The 21,897-nt window shown below is 42.2% G+C and overlaps 1 protein-coding gene across 2 annotated transcripts; it reads left to right on the forward strand.

The window, feature by feature from the left end:
* The first annotated feature begins 7,660 nt into the window (after positions 1-7,660).
* Positions 7,661-13,697, forward strand: LOC125537395 (uncharacterized). Of its 2 annotated transcripts, XM_087543963.1 has the most exons (9): positions 7,661-8,454; positions 8,554-8,706; positions 9,348-9,498; positions 9,696-9,758; positions 10,090-10,182; positions 10,790-10,906; positions 11,287-11,379; positions 12,824-12,904; positions 13,335-13,697. In XM_087543963.1, exons 2-5 carry the CDS (start codon positions 8,627-8,629, stop codon positions 10,129-10,131), a joined length of 336 nt encoding a protein of 111 aa, XP_087400089.1. In that variant the 5' UTR covers positions 7,661-8,454; positions 8,554-8,626; the 3' UTR covers positions 10,132-10,182; positions 10,790-10,906; positions 11,287-11,379; positions 12,824-12,904; positions 13,335-13,697. The 2 variants fall into 2 exon arrangements, with proteins under 2 accessions (XP_087400089.1, XP_087400090.1); XM_087543964.1 differs by lacking the exon at positions 10,790-10,906.
* Positions 13,698-21,897: the final 8,200 nt, after the last annotated feature.

Here is a 21,897-nt window from a genome sequence, read left to right on the forward strand (position 1 = left end):
TCATTGTTTAGTATCATTGTTATTTAGGAAACATAGGATAGTGTAGGATTTATTCTACCTTGACTTGTACTCCAAGATGACCATGTACTGCTATATATATGCCCACGAGGCTCAAGCAATACAATCAACTATTCCACCAATATCTCTATCTCCCCCCTTTTAACTGTCATGAGCTAGAAACTAACTCTAACCTCTAGCTAATTTAGAGTATCCAAACAATGCCATTGTTAAATCAAATGGAAAGGCATGTTCAATACTCCCTCCGATCCATTTTACTCTACATATAAGAAAATTGTCTGAAGTCAAACTTCATAAAGTTTGACCTTATTTATACGAAAAAATATCAACATCTACCATGCTATACAATATGAAAATTTAAGTCATGACACATGTACTGATATTTATTTCATATTGTGAATGTTGGTATTTTGTTCTATAAAGTTGGTCAAACTTTACGAGGCTTGACTTTATACAAATCTTATATGCGAACTATATAGATTCGGAGGGAGTACACATGCATAACCACAACCAAATATAGCCATTCATAGAGCTATTGTTAAATTTGGTATTGATACTGCACAGTTCATACTAGCACATATAGAACATCACACTGTTAATAGCTGAAATAAACAAGGCATACTATGAACAACCAAAGATGGCAACTGAAACCGGACATATGCTAACTACGAACAACCATAAACCGTAGAAATAAACAAGGCGTAATGCAAACAACCAAATATAGCAATATATACTGGATATGTTCTCACTACAAAAGGGGTTCGAGAAAAAAATCATGGGTTTCCTGACTTGTCACAGATTGGCTCCTTCTCGTGGTCACCGTCGATGAGGTCTAACTTTCCATCTGAGTATCCCAAGCCAGCGTCGCAGAACGTGTCCTTCAGAAATGACAAAAGTGGCTCCATGGCGATGAAGGATGGCAAATTGTTCATAACGAGCCGCAAGAGATCAGCGGCAGGGCCATTGATGAGATCGACGGTTGTCAAACCCGAAGTGTTGGGGTTGGCAACTTTAACATGTGACATAACCTGCGTCAAGCCGTCGGTGTCGACGACCTCAATGTCGTAGCCGGCATCCGTGACATGCCAGAATACTCTAGCCCACTGATTGAAATGCTCGGCGGCCAGGTCCACTCATCATCGTCGGCTTCCTCGGCGACCACCTCGTCGACATCGGGCTAAGAGGTCGCGGTAAGTTCTTTTAGGCCATTTGCTCCTCCAGGCTGTGACGCTCTGGAGTGGGAGAGGGGTGGGGACGGGGATCTCTGGGAAAGGGGGCATTTCGCAGGCATCATCTAAGAAACTCAGGGCGGTGAGGCTATGTATATCGGTGGGTAAACTGCACGGGAAGACCGGCAGAGGTTGACGATGGAGGCGGGACGGCGGCGGCGGCCTAGCTAGGTTTGGAGCAAGGGAAGGGTGGTGTGTATGTGTGTGAGCGGGGGATTTGGTGTGTGTGTGTGTGGAGGGGTCCAAGGTGGTGTTTGAGAAAATGTCACGGGTACTGAAAATTTTACTAGGCGGGAGTAAAATGGCGGGGCTACCAAAAATTTGGATCAAGGGATTGAAGCAGAGCAGAGCAGGAGTAATGAACATCACACATGGTTAAATACAATAATCATGTGCTATCAAACAGAAAAATGCTCCAGCCGAGTAGATATTTTTGAGATTGTGGGGGATGGAGGCGGGAGTAAAATGTCGGGGCTACTGAAAATTTGGATCTACAGATTGAAGTAGAGCGGGAGTAACATACATCGCACACGGTCCAGACATACTAATTGTGTGCTATCAAACAAAAAAACCATCTACGCGGATAGATATTTTGGAGATTGAAAGGGAGTAGATGTTTTCGAGAGGGGGAGGGAAGCCTCGTGGAGGCCAATCTACTGTGATCATGTGGGTGACAGGGGCAGGGTCGCGGCACATGGGTAGTCCTAGGGAACTGTGTCCGTTTCGTATCCGATCACAGACGGTTGCTGCGTCCGACTCCTATGATGTTTAGAAATTGGGCCAAAAAACACGAGAAAGGGTCAGAACATGAACACACTTGCATGTGGACCAAATATATCTTTACCTGATATACCTGATATTAAAGGACGGAAACTTTCATAGTTCTCCATACATCATCCTTTTATATCTGTTGATCTTAAGTTAACTGTAAAGATTGATGGCTAAGATTTAAAGTATAGATTTGATAAAAATTACCCATCAATGCCACCCATAAGTAGGAGAAAAAAAGTTACTTGCCCACCAATTCCTTGACTACAACAATGCAGCAACATGGTGTTTTTTTAATTATCACCACGTATACATATGTGTCCTTGTCGTGCACGTATAGGCATTTGTCCATATTCGTATCTTAGCTGTTACCGAGTAGGATTAGCATTGGCTAGCTAGCTAATATATATATATATATGTAGGTACCCTAGCCAGCTGTAACTGAAACAAGAGGAACGTCAGATTCCTGTGGCTATCAATCCATCCTTGTGTTGTGTGTGTGTGTCTTTCCAGCCAAAAAAATTGGCTGTTGTGCATCGATCAAGTTGGTTAGCTAGGTTCTCTGCATACACATCTGCCCGATATACCGGGCAAGCTTTGTACGTACTACATAGTCAATTAGGAGAGATCGAGCCGGCTTGCGGTAGGAACCAAGCAGCCAGTGTCCCTTCACTTTGTCGTCGTTCATTGCCCGTTGTCAGAAATTTCTCGGTGACACAGTCTAGCTAACATGGTGGCTACCGGCTGACTAGCACCCTGGAGCTCCGTCCTGTCGATTGCAAGAACGGGCTGCTCCTAGCCAAGGATCCAACAACCCAGCCAACTCAATCCACGACCGACACAATCCATGAGCATGGGCGCTACAAAGTCCAAGTAGGTCTCGGTAATATGCCTGAACCTTACAATTCGATGATGGGGATGAAGTGGGTAACTGTGTTGAACTTTAGACCGGTGTATGGCGTGCGCGATACGACGCCTTCGATTTTTCGCGTCTCACTGCACGAAGCGTTCCAACCCAATGCAGCGCAGGTGTCAGGAAGTTGTATCATTCATGCACCTCGTGCATCCGCAATATCCGTGGCACATCTGGATGGAGAGATAGTTGTAACTGAGATAATCCTGCACCATCGTGATCAGCGCGGCTCTCATGTAAAAATGCTCTCCTTTGCTTGCATCCCATGTCTTGGCCGGCGTTGTCCATAAGTTCTGTAGCTCCTCTTTCAGTAACCTGAGATACAGATTTATATCATTTCCCAGTTGTCTCGGCCCTTGAATAAGCATAGCCACGTGTTTGTATTTTTCCTTCATGCACAACCAGGGGGGAGGTTGTACATCCATACAAACACGGGCCATGTGCTATGATTGGTGTTCTGGTTGCCAAATGGATTCATGCCATCACTACTATTGCCAAGCACGATATTCTTTGGATCATTTGCAGAAAATCAAATTCAGCATTTAAAGCTCTCCACTGGCTAGCATCTGCGAGATGTCTTAGCTTCGGCTCATCTCCGTCATCTGGCTTCATCCTCTCCGCATACTAGCGCATAAGCTTTATTCCCTTAAGATCTACGAAATACCGCTGTAGACGCGGAGTGATCGGAAAGTACCATACAACTTTCTATGGAACATTCTTTCCGGCCTTTTTATATCGTGAAGCATTGCACTTTGGACAGATGGTTTTTTCTACGTGCTCGTTCCGATATATGATGTAGTCATTGATGCATGTGTGATATCTAATGTGTGGCAGATCAAGAGGGCACACGATTTTCTTTGCCTCCTCGACACTAGTAGGACACAGGCTTCCCGCGGGAAGAACCTTCTTTAGATACTTCAGAAGCTCATCTAGGCTTGTATCTGTCCATTTGTTTTTTGCCTTCATCTTTAGAAGTTCTAGTGTGAAACTCAAGCGGGTCACCTTGCGATTGCAACCATCATACAAAAAAGTCATCGAGTCTACCTCTAGTTGCGCTAGTTTGGCCTCCTCTCTGGAAGCAGCTCTGTCGCTAGTCGTCTTCTTGCGAAGCAGGTCTCGAACATGCGGGTCCCGCATGGCTAAACTTGGTAGTGACGAAGACGGCGGCATGTCCGCTTCTTCTCCGCCTTGAACTGCCTCTTCGCCATCGACATTTCCGAGGTCGTCTTCCTCTTCGGGCACATAATCGGTCATCTCTTCGTCCGGTGGCCCCATGTCGTTATTTCCAGCCCCGTCGACATCCTCCTCCTCATCATCATCATCATCATCATCGTCATCTTCACTTATCCACCGAGTATGGCCATGCATGAAACCATGCATGAGCAGGTGCGCCTTGAATGTGTCACCCTTAAAGGGGTCGAGCCTGACTATTCCTTTTCATTTTCGACACGGACATAAAACATCCTTCAGTGTTTTTTCATATATGTCGTCCACAGCGGATTGCCAGTATCTTTCCACCATCCTTCCATTGACCTTCATGATCACCTGCGCATGGAGCAAATATTATAACCATGTATATATGCATGCATGGATCAAATTCATATGAAAATTCGGCATGACCTTCCCTAAACATAGGACATATTGAGTTTGCCTGAAATTCGCCGAAACAGAATTGAATCGACATTTCGGCAAAACATATGCAACTCATGTCACTCACATGCCACACACAATTCGGCATATTCATATCGCACATAGTTTCGGTCCTAATCACAAACACACATATTTCCATTCTTGCACAACTCTTTTTTTGCTCACCTATTTGTTGAGAGGGATATCGAGCACCTTCTTATAATTAGCTAGTAGCTCTAGATAGTGAGGTACCTACATAAATATAGCTCCAACTAGCTAGGGAGAGAGAGAGCTATGAGAGGGAGGAGGGAGGGCATTAATGGAGGGGGTGGTGGAGGGGCAAAAAAGAGAAGGGTAGAAGGGGCAAAAGAAAGGAAGAGGAAGGAGGGAGGGCATCAATGGAGGGGCTGGTGGAGGGGCAAAGAAGAGAATGGGAGGAGGGACAAAAGAAAGGAAGAGAAAGGAGGGAGGGCATTAATGGAGGGGGGTAGGAGGGGCAAAGAAGAGGGGAAGCATTGAAGAACAAGCAAGTGCAAGAGGGAGGGGGAGAAAGAAAGGGGGAGGAAGAAGAGGGGGGAAAGGTGGCAGATATTTTGGCTGGCGACCATAGCAGTAGCGCGGGACACCAAAGCGCGCTACTGCTATGTGTGCCAGCCAAAATATCTACTGGTAAGTAAAACTAGCTATAGCGCTTGTCCAATACCCACGCTACTGGTAAAAGATTACACATAGAAGAAGTAGCAGTAGCACGTCTAGGTGGACAGGCGCTACTGCTATTTTATTAATAGTAGCGCTGGTTAGAGTACCAACGCTGCTACTATTTTTTGGCCGGGGGGGTGTGGTGTGGCTAACTTACCAGTAGCATGCCCGAAGTAAACCCACGCTACTGCTAAGTTGTACCTGTAGCGCACTTTATAACAGACGCTACTAGTACTTGTCAGTAGCATGGGGTTCTAAACACGTGCTACTGGTAAACTTCTATGTATAAGCCTTTTCCTAATAGTGCAAGGAAGAGGCGCCTGGTCGCCGCTCCTCCTAGCATAGCCTGCTATGCCACACGGAGGCCTCACACCAACGACAACACGGCAAAATGGCGCCAGGTTCATTCGCCACTATGGCAATTCCCTCAGGTCTGGCTCTGGGCAACTAGCGCCGTCCCGCGATGAGTGGAGGAGGCTATGGAGCTCAACCAGTGTCATGGTGTCTCCCCTGCTCAGGAACACTTTCGTGCCAGCGGCGGTGATTCTTCTTTTTTCTGTATTATAGTTGAGTCCATAATTTATCAATTCAACCCTCACATTAACAATCAAACCATCAGGTTCTGTGTGCAACATCTCTTGGAGTACAATGCAGACGCCTGCATTGTGTTCATCGAAGTGCTTCTGTAGGCACAAGACTGAGTACTTTCGTGTTATTCAGTTTCATAAGCATACAATAGTTTGTCGTCCGTAATTGTACAGTAGTTGCTGATTAGTTGTAAAAAGCATACAATTGTGTGATATAATGAGAGAGAGCATCACTTCTACGAGAGGGCCCAGCAATCGAGGGAGCAAATGACTGCACATGTTAAACAAAGCACTTCGTGTGATTTCATTTGAGCCTTTAGGTTTTGATCCATGGAACTGAATGTATATATAATATATATTTGTTAATGTGCAAACATACATTGTCTGGTTTTTCTCATGAAAAAAATAAAGTTGTATCATTCCCCAATATGGATGTGAGCTTATTCTTTTTAACATGGATGCAATATTAATCTTGATGTCAATTTGTAATTTTGTGATTCAATAGATTTTTGCATGCACGGGAGGTTAATCCATATATGTGAACTATTTATTGGACATCTATCTATTTAAACTTAGAGATATCATATTGAGATGATCTAGAACTCTTTCACAAAAAAGAAGAAGAGATGATCTAGATCTGCCCTTACTAACCGTATAGATCAATATTAGTTTGCTTCTTTGATTTTTGTGTCCTCTTTTTTACCTAAAAGATGCGTATTTTCCTTATTAAGTATAATAATTAATAACTACTATTAGTTGGGTTTTGTAACACCATACATGATGGATGAGGTTTTTCCTTATAGCAAGAGTGTATATAAGAAGAAGAAAAGTTTTATAACTATAAAAAAAGTAGACAATACATTCCGATATAGAGTTAAACATGCATGTTACCGTTGCAATGCACGGGCTCTTTTGCTAATGTATGAAAAGGGTGGTTTGGTGTTCAAATATCAAATGCACAACTTTGATGTGGCACCTGTCGCACAAAGCGCACGTTATTATTGCTAGCCCCCCTCTCCCCCCCCCCCCCCCCCCCCGCACAAACACACACACTTCGTGTTGCTGGGAGGGGAATACTAGCTATGAATGCATGCCCCCAAATAGGTAGGTCTGACATCTCACCGTACCGTAACACAAAACTGAAAGGAGTACATCATGGTCAACCACCCCACTCCCTCTGCTTCTGATGAAATGTGGACTATGTGCGGGCCCACAGATGTGTTCCTGTGGCATTCGATGGGTGAGACCACATACGAACCACACTTGTGGGTGGTCCGATGTGTGTGTGTGAAAACGATGTGGTTTGATATTTAAATAACCAAATCACAAATTTGATGTGGCACATGTGCATAGCAAATTAACCGGGCATCCCCGGTCCGACGGAGATTCATCTAGTATGAAGTAGTACTGCCCCCCCCCCCCCCCCCCCACACACACACACACACACACATGTTTAGTCGGGCGGAGGGGGCATCTCACCAAGGCGTATTGTAAGACTAACCAAGACGAATCATCACCTTGGTCGTATAACCTCTCTTGTTTGTTGGGTCAAAGTCATGCATTGACGTTCCACACGCGGCCCACAAAATAGGCTAGCTTGTCGTCGATAATCACACAAGGGAGTGCCTGAAGACAACCACTGTGTGCATGTGACACAAACATATGTATAAAGTGTTACGTGGTGTTTAAATATACTCAATGCATAACTTTAATATGGCAGCATGCTTTTGAAACCGAAAAGTCCCCACACAGAGCGAGGATTCACGACGCGTAGTATTCTGTTACTGTTACTAGGTAACAGAAATTCTGTTACCCCTCGCCGCACGACGCGCAGACCACAGTAGAAACTTCCCGACCAGCCCCCAACCTACCCACCTCCTTCCACCGAAGGCAGCCGTGGCGGACGAGCGAGTGATGGCGGTAGACGGAGCGAGGGAGCCCGCGGCGCCGTGACTGGCCGCCGATGGATCCACCTCCTTCCAATCTCTGATTCCCCACACCCGTCGACATACTTCTCCTCGTTTTCTCCCGACCAAGAGCGCTGGCGACCTTGCTCTTCTTCCTCCTCCAGACCAAATGTGTCACCGATCCCGCTCCTCTTCCTCCTCCTGGCACGCGCGCCGCCATCCCCGCATCTCCTTCCTCCTCCTGGCACGTGCGCTACCATCCCCGCACCTCCTTCCTCCTCCTGGCACCTGTGCTTCCTTCCTCCTCCTAGCACCCGTGCCGCCGCCCCCGCACCTCCTTCCTCCTCCTAGCACGCGCGCCGCCGCCGCACCTCCTTACTCCTCCTGCCATGCGCGCCGCTGCCCCGACCTTCCCTGCCGCACTCTCCTCCCAGGCTCCTACCGCCGCCCCGACCACATCTCCACCAGCTCCGGCCACCGCCGCGCCCCCATCTCCCCCAGCTCCCACACCGTGCATCTCGTCCTAGTGGGGCTCCATAACCACAGTACCGGACCACCCCAGGCCATTCAACGCCACCAACCCGGTCCGTTCATTGCAGCAACACTCAGGATCTGGCTACCACCATGTCGTTCCCACGGTGACGTTCGATGGAGCACCTCGTCTCTCTCCTGCTGCAGGGAGGCCCAGCTACTGCACTGTGGAGGTAAGATTCTTTCCTCTAGATTTCTTCTGGCGTCCAAAAATGTTATTTGATTTTTTCATGAAAAAATGAGGCACCTAATATGTCTCTTTGTTCTGCAAGTGAGCTGTAAAAAATAAAATTGTGGCAAATTAGATAAAGATTAAACATCCCCCGGAGCACATCGTCGGTGTCCATGAGCGGGGCTCCCGTGGATGGCTGGATCCCGTCGTCGGCGTCGATAGCGTCCACGAGCGCGAGCACCCCACATCCGGCGTGAGCAGCTCCTGAAACTATTTCCTTAACATTGCTACAATTCCGCACTTATGGTTGAGTCCTACTAGTACTGATGAAATATAGAATTGAGTGGAAAATTTAGTTGATTCCTGAGACCCTGACTAGATTTCCTACAGATACGGTTTAGGGTTTAGGATGTTGTAAAACAATTGTATACTTCTAGTTGCTGCTTCCTGCCACCAATGAATTGTGCAAGTTCAAAGAGTCCCGCATGACAAAATAAAAAAGTATTGTATGGCAAGTTCAGAATTTGGGTATTGTGAAAAGTGTGATTTCTGGATAGTATTTTGTACGATTCATTTGTTCATCTTCAGAACTTAGAAATATTAAGTCTACTTTTTTCTATGATGAAGGTACAAATAGCTCCACTAGAATTGGTAACTGGTGGAGATCATTCATGTTGATTACTTTTGACAAGAATAATAGTCCGCTAGAGAATTTGCTGAAGATTAGATAGGAGTGAAAAAACTAAAGGTTTGGAAGTGATGGTAAAAACTGATACGTCAAATTTAACATTCTCTTATTTCTGTTCTATTATTTTCTTTTAGTTTTGGTGTGTGAATTTGTGGATATATGAGCAGGCCCTAATATTTATTTCTTCAATTCTCTTCCGCCGTCAGGTCGCGGCCTCTTCCTTCTGTAGGTCACCGCCTCCTGCTTCTGCAGGCCGTGCCCCATCCCCCGATTCCCGCAGCAGACAGGCCGTTCACCGCCGGCACCACAGTCCGTTCACTGCCGACAACCGAGGCCGTTCAACGGTGCAATGACGAGGTCTGGCCTTCCCCCTTCCTCTTTACATGTATCTTTGTATTCTGTTTCAGTTCATCTACTTGTCGATCATAAGTTCGATTTCATCTGTGTTTCCATGTTATTCCTGTATAGTACGACGGGTATTTGTATTCATTTCAGTTCATCTACTTGCCGGTTGTAAGTCCAATTACATATGTTTTTCCATGTTCTTCATACAGTATGAGAAGATTTGTAGATGCACAACAGAGTTTGCAGACTGCCATGTTAAACAATGTCAACAGGTTGGAGAGACTCCCTCTTTTGTGCATAGAGGAACCTCTTTTGTCAATTAATTTAAGGTGCTTTGCTATTACAATTTTGGTGCACATGCAACAAGCAGCAAGGGAAAAAGAAGAGCAAGATTGACATCAGTAGTAAAAAATAATAGAACATCAGTTCTAAAATTCCCCGCGCATCAGTACACCTATGTATTGCTTCTGCGATTTTCAAATATGGTTACAGTTGTTGCTTCGATTTTGCTGTTGATGTACATAGTTTGTGATGAGAAGATTTTGTAATTCATTTTGCCGATGGAATGAATTACTAAAAGTTCAAATTTGCTAATTTCTGCAGTTCTGGTTCTCTAGATTGGTCTTGGTACAGGATACATCTTAAGCTTGGTCTTGGTACAGGATACATCTTAAGCTGGAGTTCGTCGCTAAGCAGGTTTGATTATGCAAAGTTCAAGTTTTTTTTGTGTGATGCAGTATAGCTCAACTACATTTTGTTACCTCTTTACTTTTAAATTGCTGACTGGATGTTGAACTAATTCTCTGCCTTCTCCATCACTTACGTGGTGTCCTATTTGCTTGAGCTATTGTACTCATGTATATTTCAAAAATACTAAGAAATGTGGCTATCAATTATCTTATATACAAAAGTTTTGGGACTTGATCTATTGTACTCATGTATATGTCTAAATAGGACCAAATTTTGCTTGTTTTCTGCTTGTATGTATGTGGTTGAACTATTTAGCTATTGAGCGAAGTTTAAACTTTCTATGTGTGAAGGTTCAATCAAATTCATTTTCGTAGCTATGAGGTTGAGCCAATTTTCTCGGCTACTGAAACCGATCACTTGATAGGGAACTCAAAAGAAATAGCATATATGAGCATACATGAAGTTCAAAAGTTCTGGTTCAGGGAAGTAGACATCCTGCAATTTTTGGGAATTAGTAGTTCGCCTTTGCTTAGTGTAGCAAGTTCTCTGGTTGGAAAAGTTAATTCACTTTGCAAAAACTCTGGAGGTCAACAATTTCTTTTGTTTGTTGTAGATGGAGATGTGTGTATGTATACATGTGTTATGGAGATAGGAGAACTTATCTGGTGGTGCGTGCGTGCTGCTGCATCCTCTTCCGGCTGCTCTAATGCACACCTTCAGTACAACTTCTGTATGCCCTCATGTTCACGGATCTTGTAGTACTTTTTTCCATAAAAATCTTGTAGTACTATGTAAAGCAAGCGTGGCCAACACATAGTTTAGGTGTCGCGGTAGTACTCACTATTGATGGTGGCCTTCTTTTGTGCCGCTACTACTTTGCCACCTAGAGTGGTACTGCTACTACTTATCATGTTGATAAAACCTCGCGAACAGTACATCTATTTGATTAACGATTCTGTAGGGAGAAAAAGTTCACCAATGTACAATCTCTAATCTCAATATACCAAAACTTTTTGTTTAGTAGTTGGTACTGCTCAAGTTTATTTCTTGATGTACACATGATGTCCAAATTCTTCTTTCAATTCGGTTCAATTTATAAATTTCATTCAGTTCACCGAGGTGGAGATTGGGGCACGGTGGAGTGTGACCGTGTGTGTGCAGACGGCCCACCGCAACGTCACCGGCCGGATCTCGCTCTTCAGTGTATGTTTTGTATGCTTTTTAGTTCACCTACTTAACAATTGCAAGTCCAATTTCCTCCTTATTTCCATGTTATTCCTCTAGAACAACAGGTGTTATGCCTCTATGTATCAAAAGAAACCTATGTTCTTTTCTATTCTTGCAAATGAAGCTGCACTTCTGTTCTGTTTGAACTTACTTGGCATAAAAATTAGTATTTGCTCTACTGTAAAACAACATAAAATAAAATGTCTTGGTGCATGATCGAAGGTGCATCTGGAAGCATCCCCATGTCAATTGCAAAGGTTTCCAGGATGTGGCATCCGTACTAGTAGTCCAACCCGGCCGCCCCAGGCCGTTCACCGTCGCAGCTCCCAGGCCGATTGTGTCGACCCTTGTGCCACTACCTGTGGAGCTCCATCATTGTACTGCCCATACCTTTCTTGGCCGCCACACCGGGTCGTTCAGCGACACAACCTGAAGCAATTCGACGCTGCGGCATGGGAGGCACACACTTCGCCCGTTCATCCCAGGAGAGCAGTACATCACCTTGTGCAAGCAGACCGTTGTCAATGTACACTGATTCTCTAAGCTCCCTTGCCACTGCTCGAGTATGTCCAGCGCCGTCCCCAGTCCAGCCCCGTGGCATCCGGACGGTCAAGTTCATGCCGAGCAGCAGTCCACGTCCGTGAGCTTCTATTTCCACTATAGTGATTGGGTTGCCGTTTTCCTCACCCTTCCCGATGCACGACAACCCAGCCCACATGTTGCTGACGTCCGCCACCCCAAAATAGTTTTGGCTCTTCCTCAAGCTGCCATTTAACCTTTTGGTGTTTTTTTGTTGGTGATTGATTTTAGCAATTTGTAGCTATCTTGCATATGGAACCTGAAAGTCTAAGACTATTGTAGATTCAGTTCTTGTAGCACAAATGTCCCAGAGTTCAGTGACATCTCTAATTGATGTACTGTGGTCTTGCATCTCCAATGTATGTTGCTCAGCTTCCTCCCGATCCGCTTGATCTCGTCCTGCTCCGAAGCATGCTTCAGTTCAACAAAAAGCTCCAGAAAAGTTCAGAGTTCTGCATACTTTGCATCTATGGTTGGCTCTTTTTTATTCGTCTGTTTGGGTTAAGGCAGGGAGAGGGAGCAGAAGGTCATCACGAAAAAATGTCTCTCCTAGATCCGAGCTGGCGACCTGCGCCTCTACTAATTAGGATGATGTGCACCTTTCCATGGTCTAATGTATTCCTTCTTGTTAGTTCTCCAATTAAGTTTTCCCAAACTTCAGGATAAGCAGTTTTCTCATTTATTTTTCTTTTGTGTTTTGCATTCATTCTATGACAGAGGGTGATTGGATATTTTTGTGTGAGCCTGGAGGAATTCTAAAACATATATGTTCTGGTTATTATTTGATGCCCTCTACATCTTTTATGCTATTTACATGGGTATTGAAACTATTCGCGTTCAGGTACAGCAAGAAGTTCATGTATTGATGCCCCTGGAGTCCATGTAGCTCTGCTGCCATGCTACCCTTATCGGCCTCGGCTATGTACGTCAGTCCAATACCGTCGTCCCAGGCTGTTCACTGTCGTAGCGACCAGGCCGTTCATAGAAAAATGTTGATTATATTGATACCTAAAACTAGTCTTTGCTCACTTTTGAATTGAAAAAGAAAAAGGAGCCTCTCTAATAATAAGTTCATACAAAAACAGAAAGAAAAATAAACAAAAAAACATGAAACACAAAAAACCCATGAAATTTGCAGGGAAAACATAATAAGTTCTAAGAAAATAAATATAGAAGTTCATATTTCGAAACGGATGAAGTATTTGGGAACTTCTGTTTAGCTTTGTTTGTGTACTTCTAATGTTACTGTGCATGAACTTGTCGTTATTTTTACATGTTTTACATGATTATGGTCATTCCGACCTTGACAAATTTCATTTCATCTTATATGGTTTTTTCCGTCCATCTTACAGGTCTAAGGAGCTCCCTTCTGTTCAGTGGATTCAACAAAAAAAGTCCCTGCTGCCACTGCATCCTCAGTTCAAGGGATTCCTTAGGGGCCTTCTACACCATCTTGCTAATGATGCCATCGCCGGATGCCACAGCCATGCTCGTCGTTCTTGTACTGCCATTCACATACTGCTCCCTGTTTTACTCCATTGAGATCCATAGAGATAAGTTATATTCAGTTCGCCACTTTTACAATTGATGGTCCTATGTTGACCGAAACAATAGTTCAAGCTCCTAAAAAAGCAATTATGTGTATGCTACATCACTTTGAGGAACTACAGTAAACAAAATAAGGAGAGCTTGGTACTACTTGATTTTTTATAGTACTACTTGAAGCCTTTCTGTTGTATACATTGTCTCCTATTTATTGTAACCTCGTTAGAATGTTGGATGCATGTGGTCCTTCTCTTGTGCGTATTCAGTTTCAAAATAAACGTTGAATTGAATGGAAAAAATCATGCCATCTACACTGGAAGTTCAAGAAAAGAGGAGAGCTCATTTACAGGTAAAAAATTCATGTACATCTACAGGGGAAGTTCAACTAAAAATAGAGTTCATTTACAGGTAATAAAAAATTGATGTACATACAATTGGTGGTCCGTTCTACAAAGGAAAATTGGTTTTCTACAAAGGAAAATTGGTTTAATTAAAAATATTGATCAGTAAAAGTTAAAAACGGTGGTCCATTCAAAATAAAAGAAATGACAGAAATTCAAATTGTAAAAGTTCAAGCAGAAGGAAACCCCTTGCAATTCAAATGGTAAAAGTACAAGTCATAAAATAAGAGAAGTCCAGAACATCGTTGTAAAAAAATGTTTAGTTCAAAAAAAGAATAAAAATACATTTTCTTTTAAAAAAATATCATTCAGTTCGATGATATAAACCATGTAAACACAGGGCCGACGATACAATAACATTCAGTTCAACAATATAAACCATGCAAGTTCAGGGCTAGGATACAATAAACCATTGAAAATTTACGAGAAAAATATTACCCAAAAAACAGAGCAAAGTCTAGTTATTGAAAACACGCTTAGTACAAACCCATGCAAGCATCAGTACAAGTACCTTTTTTGGAACCATTTAAAATTATTCTACAAAAAATATCTCAGTACAAATATACACATATATCAGTACGACTACTCTGTTTTTCAGACGAGAAAATAGCAGGATCCGTCATGTTGTATTCAAGATTACTCTTAAACAGCTGCAAAGTAGAGAAAACGTCCAACATGACTAAGTTTTGCATTTTCGATGGCTATCCAACGGTATATTATTTGCCCCATTTCGACAAATTTTTTAAAAAGATCACGTTCAAAACCAATTTTAACCGTATTTGAATTCGTATTTAAACCGTAAGGAATTAGAAAAAACTTTACATACGCAAAAGTTGCACATTTTCCATAGCTTTCCAACGCCGTATCATTTGCGTCAATCCGACAAACCGTTTGCAAAAAACAGTGAAAACATTTCGCCCATAATTTCATCGTTTTTCAAATTACTTTTAGATCAGATAGAATTTGAAAAAAATACTAGATATATGGAAGATGCGGATTTTCACAAGCTTTCCAACGCCATCCCATTTGCTCAATTCCGACAAACCGTTTGGAAGTTAAGTCCAAAATACGATTCGCGTTTTTGGTTTTGAAAAAAAGGGTTTTTTTTTCAAAACTACTCTTAAATCATAATTTTTTAGCAAAAACAAATTATAAGATTGTAATGTGGATGTCAAGAGCTTTCCAACGATATATTACACGCCCCGTTTTTAAAAAATGCAAAAAAAATTGAACTAAAGAAGACGATTTTTAACAGCAACAGAAAGCATGAGTTCAACTGCTCGAATTTCATCAGTTCAACCGCTTGAATTTCATCAGTTCAAGTAGGGTAACAGAATAATATTCTGTTACGCGTAATAGAATAGCCCAGATGTGTGTGTGTGTGTGTCTATATATAGGGTCACGCTATTCGTCACCCTGGTTGAGAAATAGTTATTCTTCACCCCTCTCTATTTTGACATCAATGCACCGTATTTTTATGTTTCGTAAATTTTGTCTTATTTCATACATAAAAAAAGAACGTAAGAAAATATGTACTCGCCGTAAAAAATATTTTATGTTACGTAAAATTACGAATGTAAAAACATAGTGTAAAATATAGATAAAATGTGATTTTTCTGGTCTTATAACCTATATTTTTATTTTTTTAAAACCAAATTTTACATATTGAATCAATCTGCACATAACTATTTATATTCTAAATGTAATTTATTTAGAAAGCGACCGTAAGATTACCTGGGGTGAGGAATAACTTATTCTGCACCCTGGGTGATGAATAGCATCACTATACGCTATTCATCACCCAGGGTGCAGAATAAGTTATTCCTCACCCCACGTAATCTTACAATCACTTCATAATTAAATTACATTTGGAATTCAAATAGTTACATTCCTATTGATTCACTACGTAAAATTTGGTATAAGAAAATAAAAATATAGGTCATAAGATAAGAAAATTTGGTATATTTTACACTATATTTTTACGTTTGTAATTTTAAGTAACGTAAAATATTTTTTACGACGATTATATATTTTCTTATGGTCTCATTTTACGTCGGAAAAAAGACAAAACTTACGAAACGTAAAATTACAGTGAATTGGTGGTAAAATAGAGGGGGTGAAGAATAAATATTCCTCACCCAGGGTGACGAATAGCGCAACCCTATATATTCTGTTACTAGTAACAGAATAATATATATATATATAAACACTATTCTGATCAAAGGATCAGAATAATATTCTGATCACAACCTGAACTGCCTGAGTAACGCGCCTGAACTTCGCTCTGTACGAACCCGACCTTCGGGCTATCTTCACAACCGTGGCTTCCCCCGCGAATTATTCTGGTTAGTCGTGTTCTATATGATGTTAGTGTAATCTAGAAACGTTTTTAGCAACTAAATACCCGTTCTAAATAGAAATCTCGCTCATTGGGTCGTGATGAAATTGCGTTTTTTACAATTTTACTGCCTGACTTGTTCGACCTGAACTTCTCTCAATGCTAGGTTGAACTTCCGCCAACATTTCCTAAATGGGGCTTGCGATATACCTTTGGAAAGCTATGGACACCAGTATCATGACCCAAGTTAATTTTTTGGCAAAATGTAAACGGTTTAAGAGCAGTTTTGAAACCATTTTTCTTCATACAAAAAACGTGAATTGTATTTTCGATCGCATTTCTAAACCATTTATCGGAATGAGACAAATAATATGGTGTTGGAAAGTTGCTGTAAAACTGCTCCTTCCACATGTTGAAAGTTTTCTCTAATTCCTTATGGTTAAATATTAATTTGGAAAATCATAAAATTTTACAAACCGAACAGCCGAGTTCGTATTTTCAATGTCATTTCTAAACGGCTAATCCAATTGAGGCAAATGATATGGCGTTGAAAAGCTTATGAAAATGCGCTACTTTTTCATGTTGAAAGGTTTTTTCTAATTTTGAATGGTTTAAAAGTAATTTAGAAAATGGTAGAAGTTCCACTGAGTTCGTATTTTCGACCTAATATTTTAACCATAAGTCCGAATGCAGCAAATGATACGGCATCGGAAAGCATGAACAAATGCGAAACTTTTTTGTATATATTTTTTCTCCTAATTCTTTGTGGTTTTAAGTCAATTTTGAAAATGGCTAAAAAATGTATTTTCGCCGTAATTTCAATAGACTTTATCGGAATGGGGCAAATAATATACCATTGAAAAGCTATGAAAGATTTGAAACTTTTTCATGTTCATGGTTTTCTTTGATTCCTAGTCGTTTTAAGTAATTTCAAAAACCGCGAGATCATTCGTTCTGCCTTTATCGCGAAACAGATTCTTCGAAAATGCACCGCGTGAAGAACTTGAACTTCTGGCATGTCTACTTGAACTTCACTCTGTTTTTCACGTGCTTTTTTTGCTCGCAGATCTCCATTCACTACTTGTAGCTCTTCATCCACTCACCGAAATTGAGCAAGTGATATACCGATGGAAAGCTGCTGTAAACACGCAACTTTCCCGTGTTGATCATATTTCCATACTTGCGATGATTTTAAGAGTTTTTCATGTGAAATTCATTCAGTGTAGTAGTTGAACTTCCTGTTGATTTCACGTTGAACTTCTTTGACGTATTTTCGTTTGTAATTTTCTCATCCATTTGTCACTGTTACACAAATGATATTTCAAATAAATATCAAAGTGCTCCACTTTTTCAAATTGAACTTCTTGGTTTTATTCTCTATTAACGAGAGAACCTGAGTTTTATTATATACATTGAACTACTCCTTTTTTAAAAATTGAACTTCTTAGTTTCAATCTTTAGTATTGGGGAAAATATGAGCTTTTTATAAACATCAAACAACTTCATTTTTTAATTATGACTTCTCGTATTTTGTTCGTAATTCTTCACCCGCTCATCAGAGATGCACATAGTTTTGTGTGTGTTTTTGCACAAGTAAATAGACGGCGAACCTCCTTTACAAGAATATTTGAACTTCTTGGGCCCACCTCATGAACTTCTAGCTAAAGTCTTTTTATTATTTTTTTCTTATATGAAACACGCTTCATGTAGTAGTTGAACCGCTGGTTGCTTTCACTTTGAATGTTTATTTGCTCTTGTTTCAAATTTTAGTGGATCCTTACCATATTCAGCGCCCAGAGGTGCAAGGTGGCGGTGTGGTGTAGCCGAGATGGGAGCCACAATGGTTGGCGCACGGGCCGGTGGCCGAGGTATGATAATACCGCTCGGAAAAGCTTTGTTGGGGAACGTAGTAATTTCAAAATTTTCCTACGCACACGCAAGATCATGGTGATGCATAGCAACGCGGGGAGAGTGTGATCTACGTACCTTGTAGATCAACAACGGAAGCGTTTGGTTGATGTAGTCGTACGTCTCCATGGCCCGACCGATCAAGCACCGAAACTACGGCACCTCCGAGTTCTAGCACACGTTCAGCTCGATGACGATCCCTGGACTCCGATCCAGCAAAGTGTCGGGGAAGAGTTCTGTCAACACGACGGCGTGGTGACGATCTTGATGTACTACCGTCGCAGGGCTTCGCCTAAGCACCGCTACAATATTATCGAGGACTATGGTGGAAGGGGGCACCGCACACGGCTAAGAATATGATCACCTGGATCAACTTGTGTGTTTCTGGGGTGCCCCTGCCTCCGTATATAAAGGACTAAAGGGGGGGGGGGTGCGGCTGGCCTAGGAGAGGCGCGCCAGGAGAGTCCTACTCCCTCTGGGAGTAGGATCCCCCCCCCAATCCTAGTTGGAATAGGATTCGCGGAGGGGGGAAAAGAGAGAGGGTGGCCGGCCCCTCTCCTTGTCCTATTCGGACCAAGGGAGGGGAGGGGCGCGCGGCCCACTTTGGGCTGCCCCTTCTCCTTTCCACTAAGGCCCACTATGGTCCATATAGCTCCCGGGGGGTTCCGGTGACCTCCCGGTACTCCGGTAAAATCCCGATTTCACCCGGAACACTTCCGATATCCAAACATAGGCTTCCAATATATCAATCTTTATGTCTCGACCATTTCGAGACTCCTCGTCATGTCCGTTATCACATCCGGGACTCCGAACAAACTTCGGTACATCAAAATGCATAAACTCATAATAAAACTATCATCGTAACCTTAAGCGTGCGGACCCTACGGGTTCGAGAACAATGTAGACATGACCGAGACACATCTCCGGTCAATAACCAATAGCGGAACCTGGATGCTCATATTGGCTCCTACATATTCTACGAAGATCTTTATCGGTCAGACCGCATAACAACATACGTTGTTCCCTTTGTCATCGGTATGTTACTTGCCCGAGATTCGATCGTCGGTATTCCAATACCTAGTTCAATCTCGTTACCGGCAAGTCTCTTTACTCGTTCTGTAATACATCATCCCGCAACTAACTCATTAGTTGCAATGCTTGCAAGGCTTAAGTGATGTGCATTACCGAGAGGGCCCAGAGATACCTCTCCGACAATCGGAGTGACAAATCCTAATCTCGAAATACGCCAACCCAACATTTACCTTTGGAGACACCTGTAGAGCTCTTTATAATCACCCAGTTACGTTGTGACGTTTGGTAGCACACAAAGTGTTCCTCCGGCAAACGGGAGTTGCATAATCTCATAGTCATAGGAACATGTATAAGTCATGAAGAAAGCAATAGCAACATACTAAACGATCGGGTGCTAAGCTAATGGAATGGGTCATGTCAATCAGATCATTCACTTAATGATGTGATCCCGTTAATCAAATAACAACTCATTTGTTCATGGTTAGGAAACATAACCATCTTTGATTAACGAGCTAGTCAAGTAGAGGCATACTAGTGACACTTTGTTTGTCTATGTATTCACACATGTATTATGTTTTCGGTTAATACAATTCTAGCATGAATAATAAACATTTATCATGATATAAGGAAATAAATAATAACTTTATTATTGCCTCTAGGTCATATTTCCTTCAGTCTCCCACTTGCACTAGAGTCAATAATCTAGATTACACAGTAATGATTCTAACACCCATGGAGCCTTGGTGCTGATCATGTTTTGCTCGTGGAAGAGGCTTAGTCAACGGGTCTGCAACATTCAGATCCGTATGTATCTTGCAAATCTCTATGTCTCCCACCTGGACTAGATCCCGGATGGAATTGAAGCGTCTCTTGATGTGCTTGGTTCTCTTGTGAAATCTGGATTCCTTTGCCAAGGCATTTGCACCAGTATTGTCACAAAAGATTTTCATTGGACCCGATGCACTAGGTATGACACCTAGATCGGATATGAACTCCTTCATCTAGACTCCTTCATTTGCTGCTTCCGAAGCAGCTATGTACTCCGCTTCACATGTAGATCCCACTACAACGCTTTGTTTAGAACTGCACCAACTGATAGCTCCACCGTTTAATGTAAACACGTATCCGGTTTGCGATCTAGAATCGTCCGGATCAGTGTCAAAGCTTGCATCAACGTAATCTTTTACGATGAGCTCTTTGTCACCTCCATATATGAGAAACATATCCTTAGTCCTTTTCAGGTATTTCAGGATGTTCTTGACCGCTGTCCAGTGATCCACTCCTGGATTACTTTGGTACCTCCCTGCTAGACTTATAGCAAGGCACACATCAGGTCTGGTACACAGCATTGCATACATGATAGAGCCTATGGTTGAAGCATAGGGAACATCTTTCATATTCTCTCTATCTTCTACAGTGGTCGGGCATTGAGTCTTACTCAACTTCACACCTTGTGACACAGGCAAGAACCCTTTCTTTGCTTGATCCATTTTGAACTTCTTCAAAACTTTGTCAAGGTATGTGCTTTGTGAAAGTCCAATTAAGCGTCTTGATCTATCTCTATAGATCTTAATGCCTAATATGTAAGCAGCTTCACCGAGGTCTTTCATTGAAAAACTCTTATTCAAGTATCCCTTTATGCTACCCAGAAATTCTATATCATTTCCAATTAGTAATATGTCATCTACATATAATATCAGAAATGCTATAGAGCTCCCACTCACTTTCTTGTAAATACAGGCTTCTCCAAAAGTCTGTATAAAACCAAATGCTTTGATCACACTATCAAAGCGTTTATTCCAACTCCAAGAGGCTTGCACCAGTCCATAAATGGTTCGCTGGAGCTTGCACACTTTGTTAGCTCCCTTTGGATCGACAAAACCTTATGGTTGCATCATATACAACTCTTCTTCCAGAATTCCATTCAGGAATGCAGTTTTGACATCCATCTGCCAAATTTCATAATCATAAAATGCGGCAATTGCTAACATGATTCGGACAGACTTAAGCATCGCTACGGGTGAGAAGGTCTCATCGTAGTTAATCCCTTAAACTTGCCAAAACCCTTTTGCGACAAGTCAAGCTTTGTAGACAGTAATATTACCGTCAGCGTCAGTCTTCTTCTTGAAGATCCATTTATTCTCAATTGCTTGCCGATCATCGGGCAAGTCAACCAAAGTCCATACTTTGTTCTCATACATGGATCCCATCTCAGATTTCATGGCTTCAAGCCACTTTGCGGAATCTGGGCTCACCATCGCTTCTTCATAGTTCGTAGGTTCATCATGATCTAGTAGCATAACTTCCAGAACAGGATTACCGTACCACTCTGGCGCGGATCTTACTCTGGTTGATCTACGAGGTTCAGTAGTATCTTGTTCTGAAGTTTCATGATCATCATCATTAGCTTCCTCACTAACTGGTGTAGGTGTCACAGAAGCAGTTTTCTGTGATGTACTACTTTCCAATAAGGGAGCAGGTACAATTACCTCGTCAAGTTCTACTTTCCTCCCACTCACTTCTTTCGAGAGAAACTCCTTCTCCAGAAAGTTTCCGAATTTAGCAACAAAAGTCTTGCCTTCGGATCTGTGATAGAAGGTATATCCAATAGTCTCCTTTGGATATCCTATGAAGACACATTTCTCCGATTTGGGTTCGAGCTTATCAGGTTGAAGCTTTTTCACATAAGCA

Source organism: Triticum urartu, chromosome 2A, assembly GCF_056163025.1.
Source record: "Triticum urartu cultivar PI428250 chromosome 2A, HENAU_Tu73, whole genome shotgun sequence".
Taxonomy (NCBI): Eukaryota; Viridiplantae; Streptophyta; class Magnoliopsida; order Poales; family Poaceae; genus Triticum; species Triticum urartu.

Bases quoted from the DNA above. Each gene is read 5' to 3' on its own strand.
- LOC125537395 (XM_087543963.1), top strand. From the start codon at position 8,627: ATGAGCGGGGCTCCCGTGGATGGCTGGATCCCGTCGTCGGCGTCGATA. The intron at 9,499-9,695 runs GTCTGGCCTTCC...TTCTTCATACAG, and splicing joins TTCAACGGTGCAATGACGAG to TATGAGAAGATTTGTAGATG. The intron at 9,759-10,089 runs GTTGGAGAGACT...TAATTTCTGCAG, and splicing joins ATGTTAAACAATGTCAACAG to TTCTGGTTCTCTAGATTGGT.